We start from the raw sequence: 14,242 nt of genomic DNA on the forward strand, positions 1-14,242 counted from the left end.
GACCTTTGTTTTAAAGCAGTTCGACTACATAACCAAAACTGAAACCAAAATATTTATCAGGCGTTTGTGTAATTGAATCTTTCGTTACAGCGCTTTTCATACAAACGTTTTATAAAAACTCATAAATCAACAGAGATAATGACTCGTTTAGGAAAAAATGTTATTGTGCAAAATGATGAATTATTACCAGCCCCAAAGGATCGCTATTCTTAGTCCAGGAAGACAGCTTTTTTCAAAAACCAGTAAAATCAAGTTAAGTCATTACAGTTTTTTCCATATGTTTACGTCGGCATATAGTAACAAATAAACATATTTTCCCTAAAAAAAAAAAAAACCTGGTAACAGAAAGTTATCACGTTGAATTGACGGCAAGTATAAGGTGTCATTTGACAATGCGTAGCAGCAATAAAACCGATCGTGTAACAGCAGTGCAGCAGGCGGGACTATAATGTTTGTAACCAGAAGGCATTGAGTTTATCTGACTACCGTTTTTGGATGTAATAGCTTGACATGTTTGTCGTTTTGTTTACGACCGTTCCCAATACCTTTCACCTTCCGGCTGACAAACACGCGGTACGATTCTTTGAACTATTGTTGCTTAGATCAACTATCTCTTGTTTGGGGGCACGTATGGCTCCTTACATGTTTGAATGTTTTTGATCTAACCAGAAGGTTCATCAGTTTTGTTTTTACTTTTTCGAAGGAAGGACGAATAATTTTCTCATATACTCTTTAAGAACAAAACACTCGAGTAGCACATGTGTTAAATGGATTACAGTAAGGGGTCCGGACAACGGAATGCGAGGTTTTTTTCTTTATTCTCGTAAGCCTCCTTGAATGGCACAAATGTAGCTTTGTACGCATTATGCCTACTGATGAAGAATGAAAGCATAGCTGAAATGTATATGTGGTTTGGATGATGAATGCAGAAGCTTTGTAGTAAACATGCATGGTCGAATAAACGGCAAAGGTAGATCATAATTTGATCTAGGTAATTTCAATACCGCTCCTATAAGCTCATTAAACCAAACGGCTGAACTGTCATAGGATAACGAATGTCCACTGGACAGACGTGTGCTGTGGTATTAGTCGTTGGTAACATCCTCTGTTACCATGTTGTAATTATTGTTATTCTAGTTTATACGTCAGTCTTATCAAATTTTGAAGAGGTATATTAACTCGTATTTCAGTACGAAATATATAGGTATTACACAACGTGGTACGAACGATGGTATGGTCTTCGTGGTGGCATTAGCGTTTCTTACTTAAGGCTTCCTAAGATATTCTTTAGAGATTGGCCGAATCCTCGAAATACCCTTTTTTTTACAATTAATATTTTCCTCTTTCTGTCTGCGGATGGGGTTAAGGGATGACAGGGATCGTTGTATGAGTCGATAATGAAAGTATCGATTATTTACATGAATCCTAGCTGCGCACTGCGCGCAATACCAACATATGGCCAGAATCCGGATGAGTTTTTCTGTTCGGCAAACTTACAATGGTGGAAACCCAATAAAAAAAAAAGAACGGTACGTACGTGTACGACCTGCGTAAGGTCTTCTATTGAGAGTCGTCGTTCGGTTATTCTAGAGCATCCGTTCAATTCAATCGATTGAATGCACGTTCATAAAGCGCTAATTTTTGCGAATCATGTGCAAAGAAAAGAAGATCAAGTTTAAATGAATTCTCTTCCTTTTATGAAGCTAAAATTGTTTCTACACGTCTCCTTTGTTTTTCAAATTCGAAATTCAGTGCTTGGATAAAGAAATTAACTTGGAATTAGAAGAGCTTCAACGGTGAAAAGAAGCTTATTTCCACATAAAGCAGAGCTATTGTCAGAATACTTGAGTAGAGTTAACACGTAGACAACGACTTTGGTTGGTGATAAGGGTATATATGAATCCCGTCAACGCAACGGTAAAATTTATTCATTTGCGTACTATTTGAGGTAAATTTTTCTAAAGGAGAATGTCGCTTTTAACAAAGATTTTTGGCTTTTCGTTTGCCAGGACGAATACTTTTTATTTCAACTACCACACTACTCAATTTCTTTCCTCCCCCCCCCCCCCCCCATATAGTAGTCATTTGCTTGACCATTTGCTTGTCTAAGGCGTGATTGATACGGTTTTAGTAAGAACCTTCGCGAAGTATTAGTAAGAATTCAAGATTTGAAGTTCGTGCCCTTCCTGCGTGACATTCTACGTTTTTAACCTAGAGAGGCTTATTACATATTTATGACATAGCACAGGGATTTGGAGGAAAGAGGAAAAAGAAGCAGAAACTACGGGGATGGCAGAAACGGGAATAAAACTTTTTTGTTTAGGGCCGTCCCTATATTATGTCAAACTTAACTTCGTACTAAAGAAATGTTGAAGAAAGAAGCATGAAAGTATACTCTAATGTGCTTTTAGAGTTTCATATTTTCTGTTCTGAATTCGAATTTCCCAAAATTGCCCGAAATTCTTTTCATCAAGATCATTTAGGTTTACCAATCTGATTATTTGATCAAGAAAAGATGAAAGCGTTGCATAGTATGGCGAATCGGAGAGTAAGACAGAAATATGTCGTAAGTTCTTCACTTTTCTTCAGTCAGTGACTAAGGCTGTATGCCAGAACGGTCGAGATTAACAGAATCAACTGGAACGGGCCATATGAAAACAAACACTGACTATTGCTTACCAAGCTATAAAGAGTCCGCCTCTATTCCAGCGGCGAAACATAAGCATTCCGTATCAAGAACTCCTTTGTTTGGCTGCTGTCGCCAATAAACACCGACTCCTATTTGCAGTTGTACAGGCAAACTATGCGAACCGTTTTTTTTTTTGGCGTTTGTCCCGAATCTAAACAGGTTTTCCTGCAGATTTGAAAACAAATGGCTGGCGTGGAAACAGCAGCGCTGAGCTCAACTTTTGAAGGGTGCTGTGGCAATGGGAAGCTTATCCGTCCATGTAATATCCACTCTATTTAAGATTGATATTTAAGCTCCCAAAGAGACGGATCTGCAAACCAAAAATACATCATAATGTATTATTCACATCACTGACCGTACTGATACTTAAATCCTTGGCATATTCACTTTATTCGCCTTTTCTCAAAAACGGAATCTCCGATTCCTTTCCTCAATCACCGACATAACTCGACGGGCAATACGACTAATGGACGTGTAAATATATAATTGGCGATGGGATGGACAGGTTCAACTAGCAGGTCGACGGACAGGTGAAATAAAGTGGTCAACAGTAGGCGAGCGTCGACGAGCAAAAAGAATATTGTTTCAACGTGCGTTTATAAAGACTGGGTCGATGGGTAAATACAACTGTGGGCCGGCAAGCTGCTACGAAGGGTAGATCAACCAGATGCTACAATGTCATGTTCGATGGGCAACTCAAAGCACAAGCAAATCGACGGACACTACGGCGGACAACAACTGAATGTAGATGTAGGGGTATTACAACAGATGGACGGACAAATGCAATGGCCGAGTCGATGGCCAGATAAAACGAGGGGCCGATATTCTGAAGTGTTGGTTCAACGGGTTAGTGACAATTGGATGAGTTCACGGGTATCCACAATGAGAACAGACTACGGCCGCGGTGGCCCTTATTCCTCATATCTGTAACCATTTCCGTTTACTATTACCAATATTTAGGTGTTGTTATATTCGCTATCTTGGACGGACTCCTCGTTAGGGTTGCAATAAAAATGGCTAGACAAGGAAGCGGATTGGGGAATCGAACTTTAACGCAAAGAGCTTGTAAAACTAAGATTTTTCAAAAGTGTAAGTTTCATATTTTATTTTCTACCATTATTTTAATGTGTTATAAAGAAATTAGGTAACATTTTTGTTGATAGTAAAAACAGGTTAAAGGAAATTAAGGATAGATTTCACTGAAGAGCAATTTGATCACCTAGAGCAACAAACGTTTCGAAATATTCTTGACAATGTTTTTAATAAACTCTTTTCCAGATTTAGTATTCGAATTTCAAATGAAAAGACGGTGCTCTGCACAATCTTGCGGTAACGAATTTGGATATAGTACGATTTCTATCTAATTAAGTCTCAAGGCAACTGCAGCAGGGTTCATCCTTAGAAGCTCCTTAGATGAAAATGAAGAGCTAATCACCATATGTATACACATTTGTAGGCTATATGCTCAGTTCTGTAACTATGCCAATAATCAAGAACTGTATATGTTGTGGGAAGCACATAAAAGAGAACCAAATTCCATACACCTGAGTAAATGAAGCAAGAATTGTGTTCATCATGGTCGGGCAAACTCGTTTCAACTTAGCATTGGAATTCGATAAAAACCCATCGTTCTTATAGAAAAGGCGTGAAAGTGTTTTTATTCAAGATTTCTTCAAGATGCCAGTAGATGGCAGAACTCTAAATGCAACGCTCATGTAATGTTTTGTTACAACATATAATGTAAATATGCTGACCACAATTTTTATTAGCGATGAAGACGTAATCAGAAATCTTGTTGATTAAAAACTGTTCTGGTGACATTGAACTCTCATTACTTTCTTTCTGAGTTCCATTAAACACTATAAATTTCGAAGTTAGTTCCCTGAACATGGGCTTGAAGCATAGATTGCATTTCGCGATCTAACTTCGAGCGTTGAATATTGGCTACAGCGTCACAAACGGCAGCTACCTACTACCATTAATCCAACCTTACTACCTACTACCACCGACCAAGCCTTACCTGCCTTTAGCTGTCATTTTACAAAAAATGTATCCTCAAAATGTGTAAACGACTGTCTAGAATTTCAGTGCCCCATATCAGATGAGTAAAATTTCGCATACAGCTGGATAGTTTTAGCGAAACTACTTCCATTCAATCCTGGTACGGGTTACCTTACGGAAAGAACGTAAGTGAGTCTATAACAACAAGAAACACTTCTAAAACATGTGGTTTCAATTCGAAAGTGATTATTAGTAGATGACGTACCTTTTTATTCAGTAGTAGGGGAAAGAGTCCATCTTCGATCGTTAACGCTAGGTGGCGAAAGCATCTTCGCGAACTAGTTTGACGAAAGGTTATGAGATGAAAGTTTCGCCCTTCGAATGCCCTACGATTAGTTCTTTTGAAGTCGCTCTTGACAAAATGGTGGGGCCAGGAAAAAGTAGCAGGCCACGAGACATGTGGTATCAAGGCGTCACATGATAGCATCCAGTGACGTCCTCTGAGTGTTCTGGGTAACCACCGGAAATCAAGCCTTAAATTTATACGACAAGTATAATCTGACCCAAAAGGGTGGCCAGCTCACGGTGTCAATCTCACTCATGGTCTAGGCGAGTCGCATATCTTCCCCTATCGCTAGAACTGAGACGTAGGCCCGAATTAGCGAAGCGATCTCGACAATGGGAAGGTGACGAGGCAACCGAACGAGTGAAAAACAAATCCGACAGAACCACATGCAACGCATATGTTAATGAAATGTTTGTTCGTTTGACCTACGCTTGAGGAAATAAATGTTTTGTGCAAACAAAAAAAGTTTTTACTCGCATTTCATTTTGATCTGCGATTATTGCGTTTGTTAAGACTTGACAATTGTAGGGCATACGAGAAAATAGGCTAGGTTAGGCAGATACGGAAAATGCAGTTGCGTATACCAAAAAGGGTGGTGTAGTACTGCGAGCCTATATTTGGTAATAGTTTGGAGCTGTATATTACTTGGGGACCTCAGTGTTGTAAACAGAAGCTGCGTAAGTGTAGGGTAGTAATTGGCTATCTATGTGGTTCAATACTGAGGAGCTTTTGTTGTGTATTATTCATAGACCTTAGTCGTGTGGTACGTGGGTGCCTCCGAATAATGGGGACTGAACAGTACTTTGGATCCTCGGCGTATTACGCTGGAGCAACGTTTGTTGTTGTATTGTAGCTGGGCTCGAAGTACTAAGACGGAGTATCAATGATGTAGTAACTGTAAGTATTTTAGTAATTCGTATCATTGGTGTAGTATGTTGTCTCAGCGAAGTAAGCCAGAGTTGTCTCAGTGTAGTACGGTGTTGTAAGTTGGCTACATTATAATCTACTGCTTGTGTGGAAGAGTACAGATCACGGGTGGGAGTATAGCTCAGAGACGAAAAGGATTTGTCGGGTTCGGACAGGTCAGCTGGCCTGTAAAATTCGATTTTGAGTGGGTAGTACCATGGAGCCTTTATGGTGTACTATTTGGGATCTTCAGCGTGGTACCTCAGACTGGCGCAAATTGTAGTGCAATAAACTGGGCTTCTGTGTCGTTCGACATAGGGCCAAATAGTATTTAGAAGCTTCGGTGTAAATAGGTTGACGCGGAATGTTTGGTGGTGTGATAGGAGATCGTGCTGTAGTATTCAGAAGCTAGGGTCGTTGAGCAGTCGGGTGACTTATTGTTGTGACTCGAATTAGCGTAAGGTGTGATATAGTAGGGTATGAAAAATCAGTAACATACACATTTTTTCTTCTGCAAGACGACAAACCTACAAGAATTTTGTACTACATTTCGTCACTTTTCCATTCACCAATTATCTCGTGAAATGTTTAAAAATCCCAGCAGAAAGAAACTGAAAGGCTTTCGAAAATTTTATAGGCCTCCGTTTGTGAATCATTTACAAAATATTCGTTTGCAGCATTAAAAGAAAAAAAACTCTAGCCAAACTCGACAACTGATTTTCCCAACCAGGTCCGCAACGTTGATTTCCCATAGCCTGTCTCCTTTGCGCTCAAATGTGGCCAACTCCCAATAATCAAAATACCAAAGAGGCTAACTTGCAGTCGACAGAAATTTATTCGATTGATTATACCCAAGATGGCGTTAATGTACCAGCAATTAATTAATTAGTTTCTGAATTAAATATCGCTATTATTTATAGAAGGAGCTGCACGTTAAAAAAGCGATATGTAATTCTCGATCAGTATACGTGACATTGGCAGCTTTTGTTATGGAAAAAAAAAGGTAGACAAAAAAACGACACCAGCACACCTACTGGTCTAGTTTAGTTAGGCAACAGTGAGCCTGTGCATACCTGAGGTCAATAGGCAGGATAGATCGAAGTGTCATATATTAGTTTGACGTGAGCCACAACTCGTTGAACGAGCACACTGGTCGATAATTTTATTCGTGTCTTTGATTTTAGAGCAAGAGTTTTTACCTTTAAAAGGCTGGTGTTGATTAGTTTTATAAAAAAACGTATATTTAAAAGGAAAGAAATACTTAAGACTTGTTAATACGGCTTGATAGTTGGATACGATGGCTACATCGGCAGTCCACGAGGCTGACGACCTTAACACTTGCGCTGTGTGTTTCGAACAGTACAACTTCGTCGATCGCTTGCCCAAGTTTTTAAGCTGCCTTCATACCTTCTGTATCAGCTGTCTAGGAGTAATTTTTGTTACGAACTAGTTTCAGATTTTGTTTTCTTATTAGCCTAGAATTTTGTTCTGTGTGTCTACCACCTTTATTTTGCAGAAAATGCTACTAGATTCGTCGTCGATGACGATAAGTTGCCCGGCATGTCGAACTGTCACTTCCCCTGGCGGTGGTCTGGTTAGTCTAAGAACTAATGAGCATGCTCTTAGAGTCTTGGAGCTACAAGAAAAAATCACTAATCTTAATTGTTCCAGCAGAAGGTCGGTTTAGATAACTTGTCATAGATCCTAACTGCATAGCTCTGTTTTAACTGAAACTGTAGGCAGCCAGCATGGTGTCATACCTGCGACGAACTGGCTGGTCTTTCCTGTCAATTCGGTGTGCATTCCATCACGCCTTTAGGAAATGACGTTGTGGAAAAGCATCTCTCGCAGAATCAAAAGAACAAAGTTCAGCTAAATCTCTCCTACGGTATGTCATACACTTTGTACGTCGACCGAATTGAAACTTAAACTTATTTTTGTGACTGAATCCGTTATCTACAGCGTTAGGACGACGCATGGAAATAGACTCTTACTTAAAGTCCATGAAACAGAGTATTTCAATCTTAGATAAGCATGTGGCTCAGCTGAAAGAAGATAATGCTGTACAAATCAGCTTAGTCGAAGGTGACACACTGCCATTTATTTTAGACCTCTAGCGTGTCAAATGTCAAAGACGTATATTTCAATGTAATATTTTTTTATATTAGGAATTTTACATGAAATGGAATTACACCAGACGTGCGATGCTTCAAGAGGTAACTCAAAACGCCAGCAAAGCAGTCAACCCGTAGAAGTGGAAGCCGAATCAGCCTACTCTTCAGCTTTGTCGCTTGCCCAAACATTTGAGGGAGCCAAAAACATTCTGATTTCCATGAACGTGGAAACAATTGACGGCAAAATGGCGCCAGCACTCCCGTGGCTCAATCGTATTAAATTGTGCCTTATGAACCAAATCGACGACAAGGCAGTTAATGCAGCAGGACTTAACATTCTTTCATTCATTTTGCTCCTTCAGCTTCAGCAAAATCGTCACCAGCAGCAAGTGAACGCGCCTGTTTCACCTTCTGTACCGTCAACCTCTCAAATCACGACGTCACCCAACAATACGGTTTCAATGCTTCGCTCTTTTCTTCTGCCACAACAGCTTCATTCAAACCATCAATATTGCTCCATGACGGTGGAAGTGAACTTTGATAAGGTAGGAGCATAACTTTTAAGTTGAAAACGAGTAAAAACTTTTGAACTATACGTTATATTTCAGAAAGCAACTCTACTTTTTCAATTGGCTCCTCAAGCCTCTTCCGAGCTTAAGAGCATCTTTATTCGTTCGTTTTCATCGACGTACGCCAGCTATTTTCAGTCGGTCGTAGTGAAGGTAAATTTCAATTCCTAGATTTCTTCTTAAAATTTTCTTTATATTTTTACTAACCTTTTGATTTCTGTTGTGCAGGCAGGAATCAGCCTTTTTGTTGTATTCGGTTCACCTTACAATAGCCGTAGTCTAATGACCTTCCAGGGAGAGAATGCCTATTACCAACGTCCCTTTATTATGGAGCGTGGAGATGTTGGCATTTACTACAGCAATGGACCGCAGCACAACGGGGTCTATGATATGGTCATATTGCTGGCTCCCTTTTCAGACCGTAATGTAAGACGTGCTCCGCTTGTCGCTCGTTTAATGAATGGTGTCGAATTCTGCCATTCTCTAAGTCATTTAAAATTGCACGAGCGGGCTTCATGCAAAGTTGTTCACTGTGCAATTTTTTAAGCTCTGATTTTTAGAAATTGAACTGACGTTTTTAAACCCAAATGACGCATGAAGTGTGAATATTTTTCGGACGCAATAGATGTCGTGCAGTACTATATCAATACAAGTTTATGACAAAACCTTGCTTTAGAGTCTAGCAGAATCCATTGGTTTTAGGAAATTCAAGGAAGCACGCCATATTGCGTGCTTCTTGTAAAACAATATAGAAAAATAAAAAATTCGACTAACGAGTGCGGAATATGCTACAACTTACGAGTCGACCATATGTTTAGTGAATATCCGCCGAATACTGTCAACAGTAAAACGAACCCGAAACTGACAACTTAAAATCAAAACTATGAAATTTCGATAAAAAATTTAATACGGTATTTTAGAAAAAAAAAATCGTTTTTTGAATAATGGACACGTTGCTTTGTGGGTTTTACTTACATATCTCGATCGTCGGTACGTGATTCTACATGTCTGAATTTGAATTTTTTACGGGCATCAACATCGTAATAGAGTGGAACCGAAAAACAGCCACATCAAAAAAGATTTATACTTTTATATTTTATTTAACATTTATACACCACGAAAAAATCGAAACGTCAGTAAGTTTTGATTTGACACCAGCAATGCGTAATCCCAATGTATTTATTATGAGTTCAGCTCTCCGTTCCATAGAAGCAATGCATAGTTTTGTGCATGACACAATTCTGCATAACAAACGGGTCGCTATTTTTCTCGAAAACCACTATCTGTCCTGACTAAAGTTAGTGGCACAAACAGAGATAGCATGAAAGAGACATGATTTTTGTACTATCTATTTGAACCTTATCTTGACAATTGAGTTTCCAAACGTCGTAACTTACATTGTACGTTAACCCACTAAAATACACTTACATCGACGAATGCTGAATGCGAAAACAGAACAACAAGATTTTTTGGCTTGAATCAAATCGCACCAAGAAAAAGCGCGATTTCGTTGTCAATGTACAATCTGTTTTATTCATAAATATAAGAGAATCTAGGTCATGCAAATAAACAACGGACGATCAATTCCCACAAAGAGGCGATTTCACTGCGTCGGATATATATAACAAGGTGAGCTTTCCATGTCCAGCAATCCCACGTTAAAGCTTAACATACCAATCTTTATCCTGACTTAAATACATTCCCTTCTTCATACGATAAATTATTGCTGTTTTCCGGAATACTACGGGCATGGGCCTGAAGGCAGGAAATGTAACAACGATGCGTACTCATTGGGATAGATGGAAGATTCTACATGATTTTTTTCGTCAAGAAAGTAGTGTGCCATTAAGGCATCGTGTCTGGCTGTTAGGGCTAAAATTTCATCGAATGAATCGTCACTAAAGAACGGGGTCGACGAGTATTGACCCTCATGGCTAGAACGAGAACAGAGTTAGTTATTGCGAAATCAGGAAATTAAATGAATTTTGCATACCTCGACCCGAGATTAAAAGTAAATCCGAAGTTGACATGGTTTCTTACATTTGCTTCCTTGTTGTCGACCGAAGATGGATTTGCTAGGAAAAGATGTGTTTTGGAGAAAAGTAAGATTACTGAAGTAATTTTCTTAAATGTTGGAGAAGAGCATACCATCATGACCAAATTCGGTGACAGCCAGCTGGCAGGAAAGTCGTGTACTGCAAGGCGTTCGCTTTTTAATGATTTCCATGATCAAGCTCAATATAAACGTCATGAAGGAGTCGGCAGCTCCTTTTAAATTTGTTCCTACTGTTGACATGGTTGGAGCACTATCAGCGAACCTAGAACAGTAACTTCATTAAGACAATAATATAAAGGCACATTTATGACGCGTACGGACACGTCCGATCTTGAATGAAAGGCGTAGTTCGGATTCCGTAGAATTTAGAATAAATTATAGAACAGAATTAATCCTGAAGTATTTTTCTTTTGTTTTACTTGAGAAACGTGGCGTAAACAACATCAACTGGTATGACGTAGGGCAGGCTTAAAATAGAGAGTAGTCTCATTCCTCGGTGTCGGAAAATCCAATTCATCAGGCCTTCGTTGGCTTGCGCGATAGCGTTCTGCAGCGTTAGACTGACAGTTTCCGGTAAACGATCGATAATAACCATCTATAAAATCAATAATTGATAGGAATTGGAAACATTATAATATCTCTCGATTCCTTCGTTCACTCGTTTAGATGATTGCTTATATAAAATTACAGTTACTCATCTCTCCGATATTGACGGCTTTGAAATTCAGTCACCTCAAATACTAAAAATGAAAATGAGATGAGTAAAGGCAAACAATAAACAGGCACTTACTTGCTTTTGTGTCTCACACTCAAGACAATCGATATCGGTCGCTGCAGTGCTGGTGACAGGATTGACCGTCGAAACGCATTGGTCGCATGCGACTAGGTTATTTTGCTGAATAAACAGACGAGCATCATCGAAGCCTTGTTGGCAAATCTTCGATAAAGTCTGTATCAAATATGCAACTTAAATTAATTCCATGCCAATAATCATGTAAAAGAATCCCAATTACAAGTAGAGGTCGCTGCTAACCTCTGGTTTCGGAGGAAACATGATGTGTGCCAATCGATACAAATTTGTCCTGGACAGCTCAATACTCGTATTGGCAAATACCACCTGAAAATCAAATGAACGACAGGGCATTTTTGAACACATCTCTTCTTTATTTTGTTTTTGTGGGAAGGTAGACCTTATCTGACGAAGACTTACGTGGATCAGTCTTGATGTATCTTTATCTCGTGCTAATTCATAAGAATAAATTTATTAAAATAAATTTTATATACGTATATTTGACTTTCATATTTACGGCAGATGTCTGATTCTCCGCAAAACGGAGACACGGTTATCGTATGCTCGTCGAGAACAAGAAGATTGTCGCTTAGGCCGCCGTCCATGTAACGAACGCCGCGGAATTTAGGTGGAATCATACCAGAAAAGAAAGGGATGAAGCAACTGCACGTTATGGCCTGATTGTATTTTAAAAAGTAGTTTGAAAGTAGCTATACGAATTTTGAATGAAGTGAAATGACATGAGACCGACCTGAATTAATTCGTCTTTGGTGTCGAAGTGTTTAAGGATGATATTTTTACCATCGTACACTCGAGTTACAGAAATGTGAATCTTTCCGTTGACCCGTAAATGGGCGTCGTCAGGAAGGTTCTGAAAAACGAAAAACAATATATTAATTATATCATGTTCACGTTTTATTTCTGACAAGGAAGTTTCCCGTTATCGAAATATTCTTTTCTTTCGAATTTTTTTTCCAATAAATGTGCATTCATTTCGGGAGTCATTCGTTTCGTAATGAAACAGGGTAGACAACAGATATTCCTAGAGTACCTTTTCAAGTCCGTGTCTCAATAGGTTATGAATGTTAAACGAGGGGCTGAAAGGTCCTAACATTCGACTACGGGCTTGCATCGCGACTTGGAGTACATGACTCGTTATTTCTCCTTTTTTTTTTAAGGCAAATACAAAAAAACAAAACAAAATACATTAATCAGTAGGGATTTCCCCCTCTTCTACACACTTATCTTACAAAAGAAAAATCTGATTAATTTCGAATCGACAACGATTTAAAACTAAATAATGATGGCATCAATAATCATTATGTAAAACGATACATAATATACCATATGCAATCAAACCAATGTTTAACGCCACGGGTACGACATATTTTTAAAATAAATAAATAAACAAAAATTTTTTTGATACTGTACATCGCGGAGTAACCGCAGAAAAGAAGATTTCTTTTATTTACCTAACGGTGCATCGCACAAAAGACAGGCGGCAGCTATGGCACCCGCAGACGCCCCAGATACTTTTTTTAGATACAAATCTGGAGCATATCTACACATTAGTTGAACAGGTGATAATTACACAGTCTTTTTAAAAAAGGTAAACAATCCAATGCAGGTAGTTACTTACTTTCTCAAGCAGGCTGCAACACCAACATGATATATACCCATGAAACCACAGCCGGCGAACGACAGATTCATCTTTCTCATTCTGCAAGATGACACTTGCTGTTTTGCAACAAGATTGAAAGAAAACTTTGCACCATACGGTGTTTGTCGTTGTTTTTGCTTTTTAACGAAAAGATGTCTACTAGAAGTTTAGTTCACTGACATTTTCTAAACGTTTGCTTATCAAATGCAAATGAAGCAACGAAGTTTTTTCATGTAGAACGAAGCCAACAGAAAGCGTTAAAACAGTGAATTTTGATGGGAAAGAACAAGTCGAGAACTATTTTATTTCAGAGAAGACAGTCAACTGGTTACTTCAGTTGTTTGACAGCTGCTTTTCAATAAATAGTCGAGAGAAAAATAGAAAGTACTTTGGCCTCAGACTGCCCGATCAGATAAACCGTGCCTTCAGACGTCCAAAGGCTCCAAGGTTAGTCTGTGATCGTCTATTAATCGATATCAGTATTCACTATCGATTTCTGACCGAGAAAAGATAGTTTGTCTGTTACGTTTCTTTTTTTGTTTTCGTGCATTTTGCCAGCTTGTCTTGGCACAGTTTTCTTGCAGCTCTTTTTGCAACACGCTATCTTAATTTCGTGGAAGATATGATTCGTAGAATCTGAAAACGATTTTATAATTAATAGCACTCCATACGATCATTATTTTCACACAGATTTATGTAAAATTGTGCAATTAAAATTACGCAATTTCACCCAAGTGGATGCTTTTTTTTCAAATTTGACACTAGATTAGAAGTTCAACGTCATACTTGTAGGACTTTTACAGCAATGTTTGAATGCAACTGGTGTTAAACTGAGTATTATGATGAATATTTTAATTCACACGGAATTGTTTGGAATATTTTTTCGATGAATGTGACCCAAATGAAAATGACCGATCTCTAGGCAATGCGACGTTTCTGATTCAAAGTTCGATGTCAAATAGCATTGTATGCAAATGACACTGCCAAGCAAAAAGGGGCCATGTTTTGATCGGAACCTAATTTCGTTATATTCGCTAAATACGCATTTTCCTCGCAAGCCATGAATGGTTCCAGATCAAAATATTATTTCTCATTATACATTGATCAACGG

At 38.7% G+C, this 14,242-nt stretch overlaps 2 protein-coding genes across 2 annotated transcripts; one reads left to right on the forward strand and one right to left on the reverse strand.

Annotated features, from left to right (window-relative positions):
* The first annotated feature begins 7,027 nt into the window (after window positions 1-7,027).
* On the forward strand, window positions 7,028-9,290 carry LOC130702305 (uncharacterized). Its single transcript, XM_057523974.2, has 7 exons — window positions 7,028-7,371; window positions 7,459-7,619; window positions 7,682-7,830; window positions 7,905-8,027; window positions 8,111-8,601; window positions 8,665-8,778; window positions 8,854-9,290. Exons 1-7 carry the CDS (start codon window positions 7,240-7,242, stop codon window positions 9,169-9,171), a joined length of 1,488 nt encoding a protein of 495 aa, XP_057379957.1. The 5' UTR covers window positions 7,028-7,239; the 3' UTR covers window positions 9,172-9,290.
* Window positions 9,291-10,130: 840 nt separating this feature from the next.
* LOC130702334 (1-acylglycerol-3-phosphate O-acyltransferase Pnpla3-like) lies at window positions 10,131-13,538 on the reverse strand. The gene is made up of 12 exons (XM_057524011.2): window positions 13,111-13,538; window positions 12,944-13,032; window positions 12,523-12,635; window positions 12,223-12,342; window positions 11,989-12,148; window positions 11,892-11,923; window positions 11,715-11,798; window positions 11,472-11,630; window positions 11,101-11,276; window positions 10,774-10,943; window positions 10,619-10,700; window positions 10,131-10,559 (listed from the first exon to the last, which is right to left on the reverse strand). The coding sequence occupies exons 1-12, from the start codon at window positions 13,188-13,190 to the stop codon at window positions 10,367-10,369; spliced, it is 1,458 nt and encodes a 485-aa protein (XP_057379994.1). The 5' UTR covers window positions 13,191-13,538; the 3' UTR covers window positions 10,131-10,366.
* Window positions 13,539-14,242: the final 704 nt, after the last annotated feature.

Source organism: Daphnia carinata, chromosome 6, assembly GCF_022539665.2.
Source record: "Daphnia carinata strain CSIRO-1 chromosome 6, CSIRO_AGI_Dcar_HiC_V3, whole genome shotgun sequence".
Classification (NCBI taxonomy): domain Eukaryota; kingdom Metazoa; phylum Arthropoda; class Branchiopoda; order Diplostraca; family Daphniidae; genus Daphnia; species Daphnia carinata.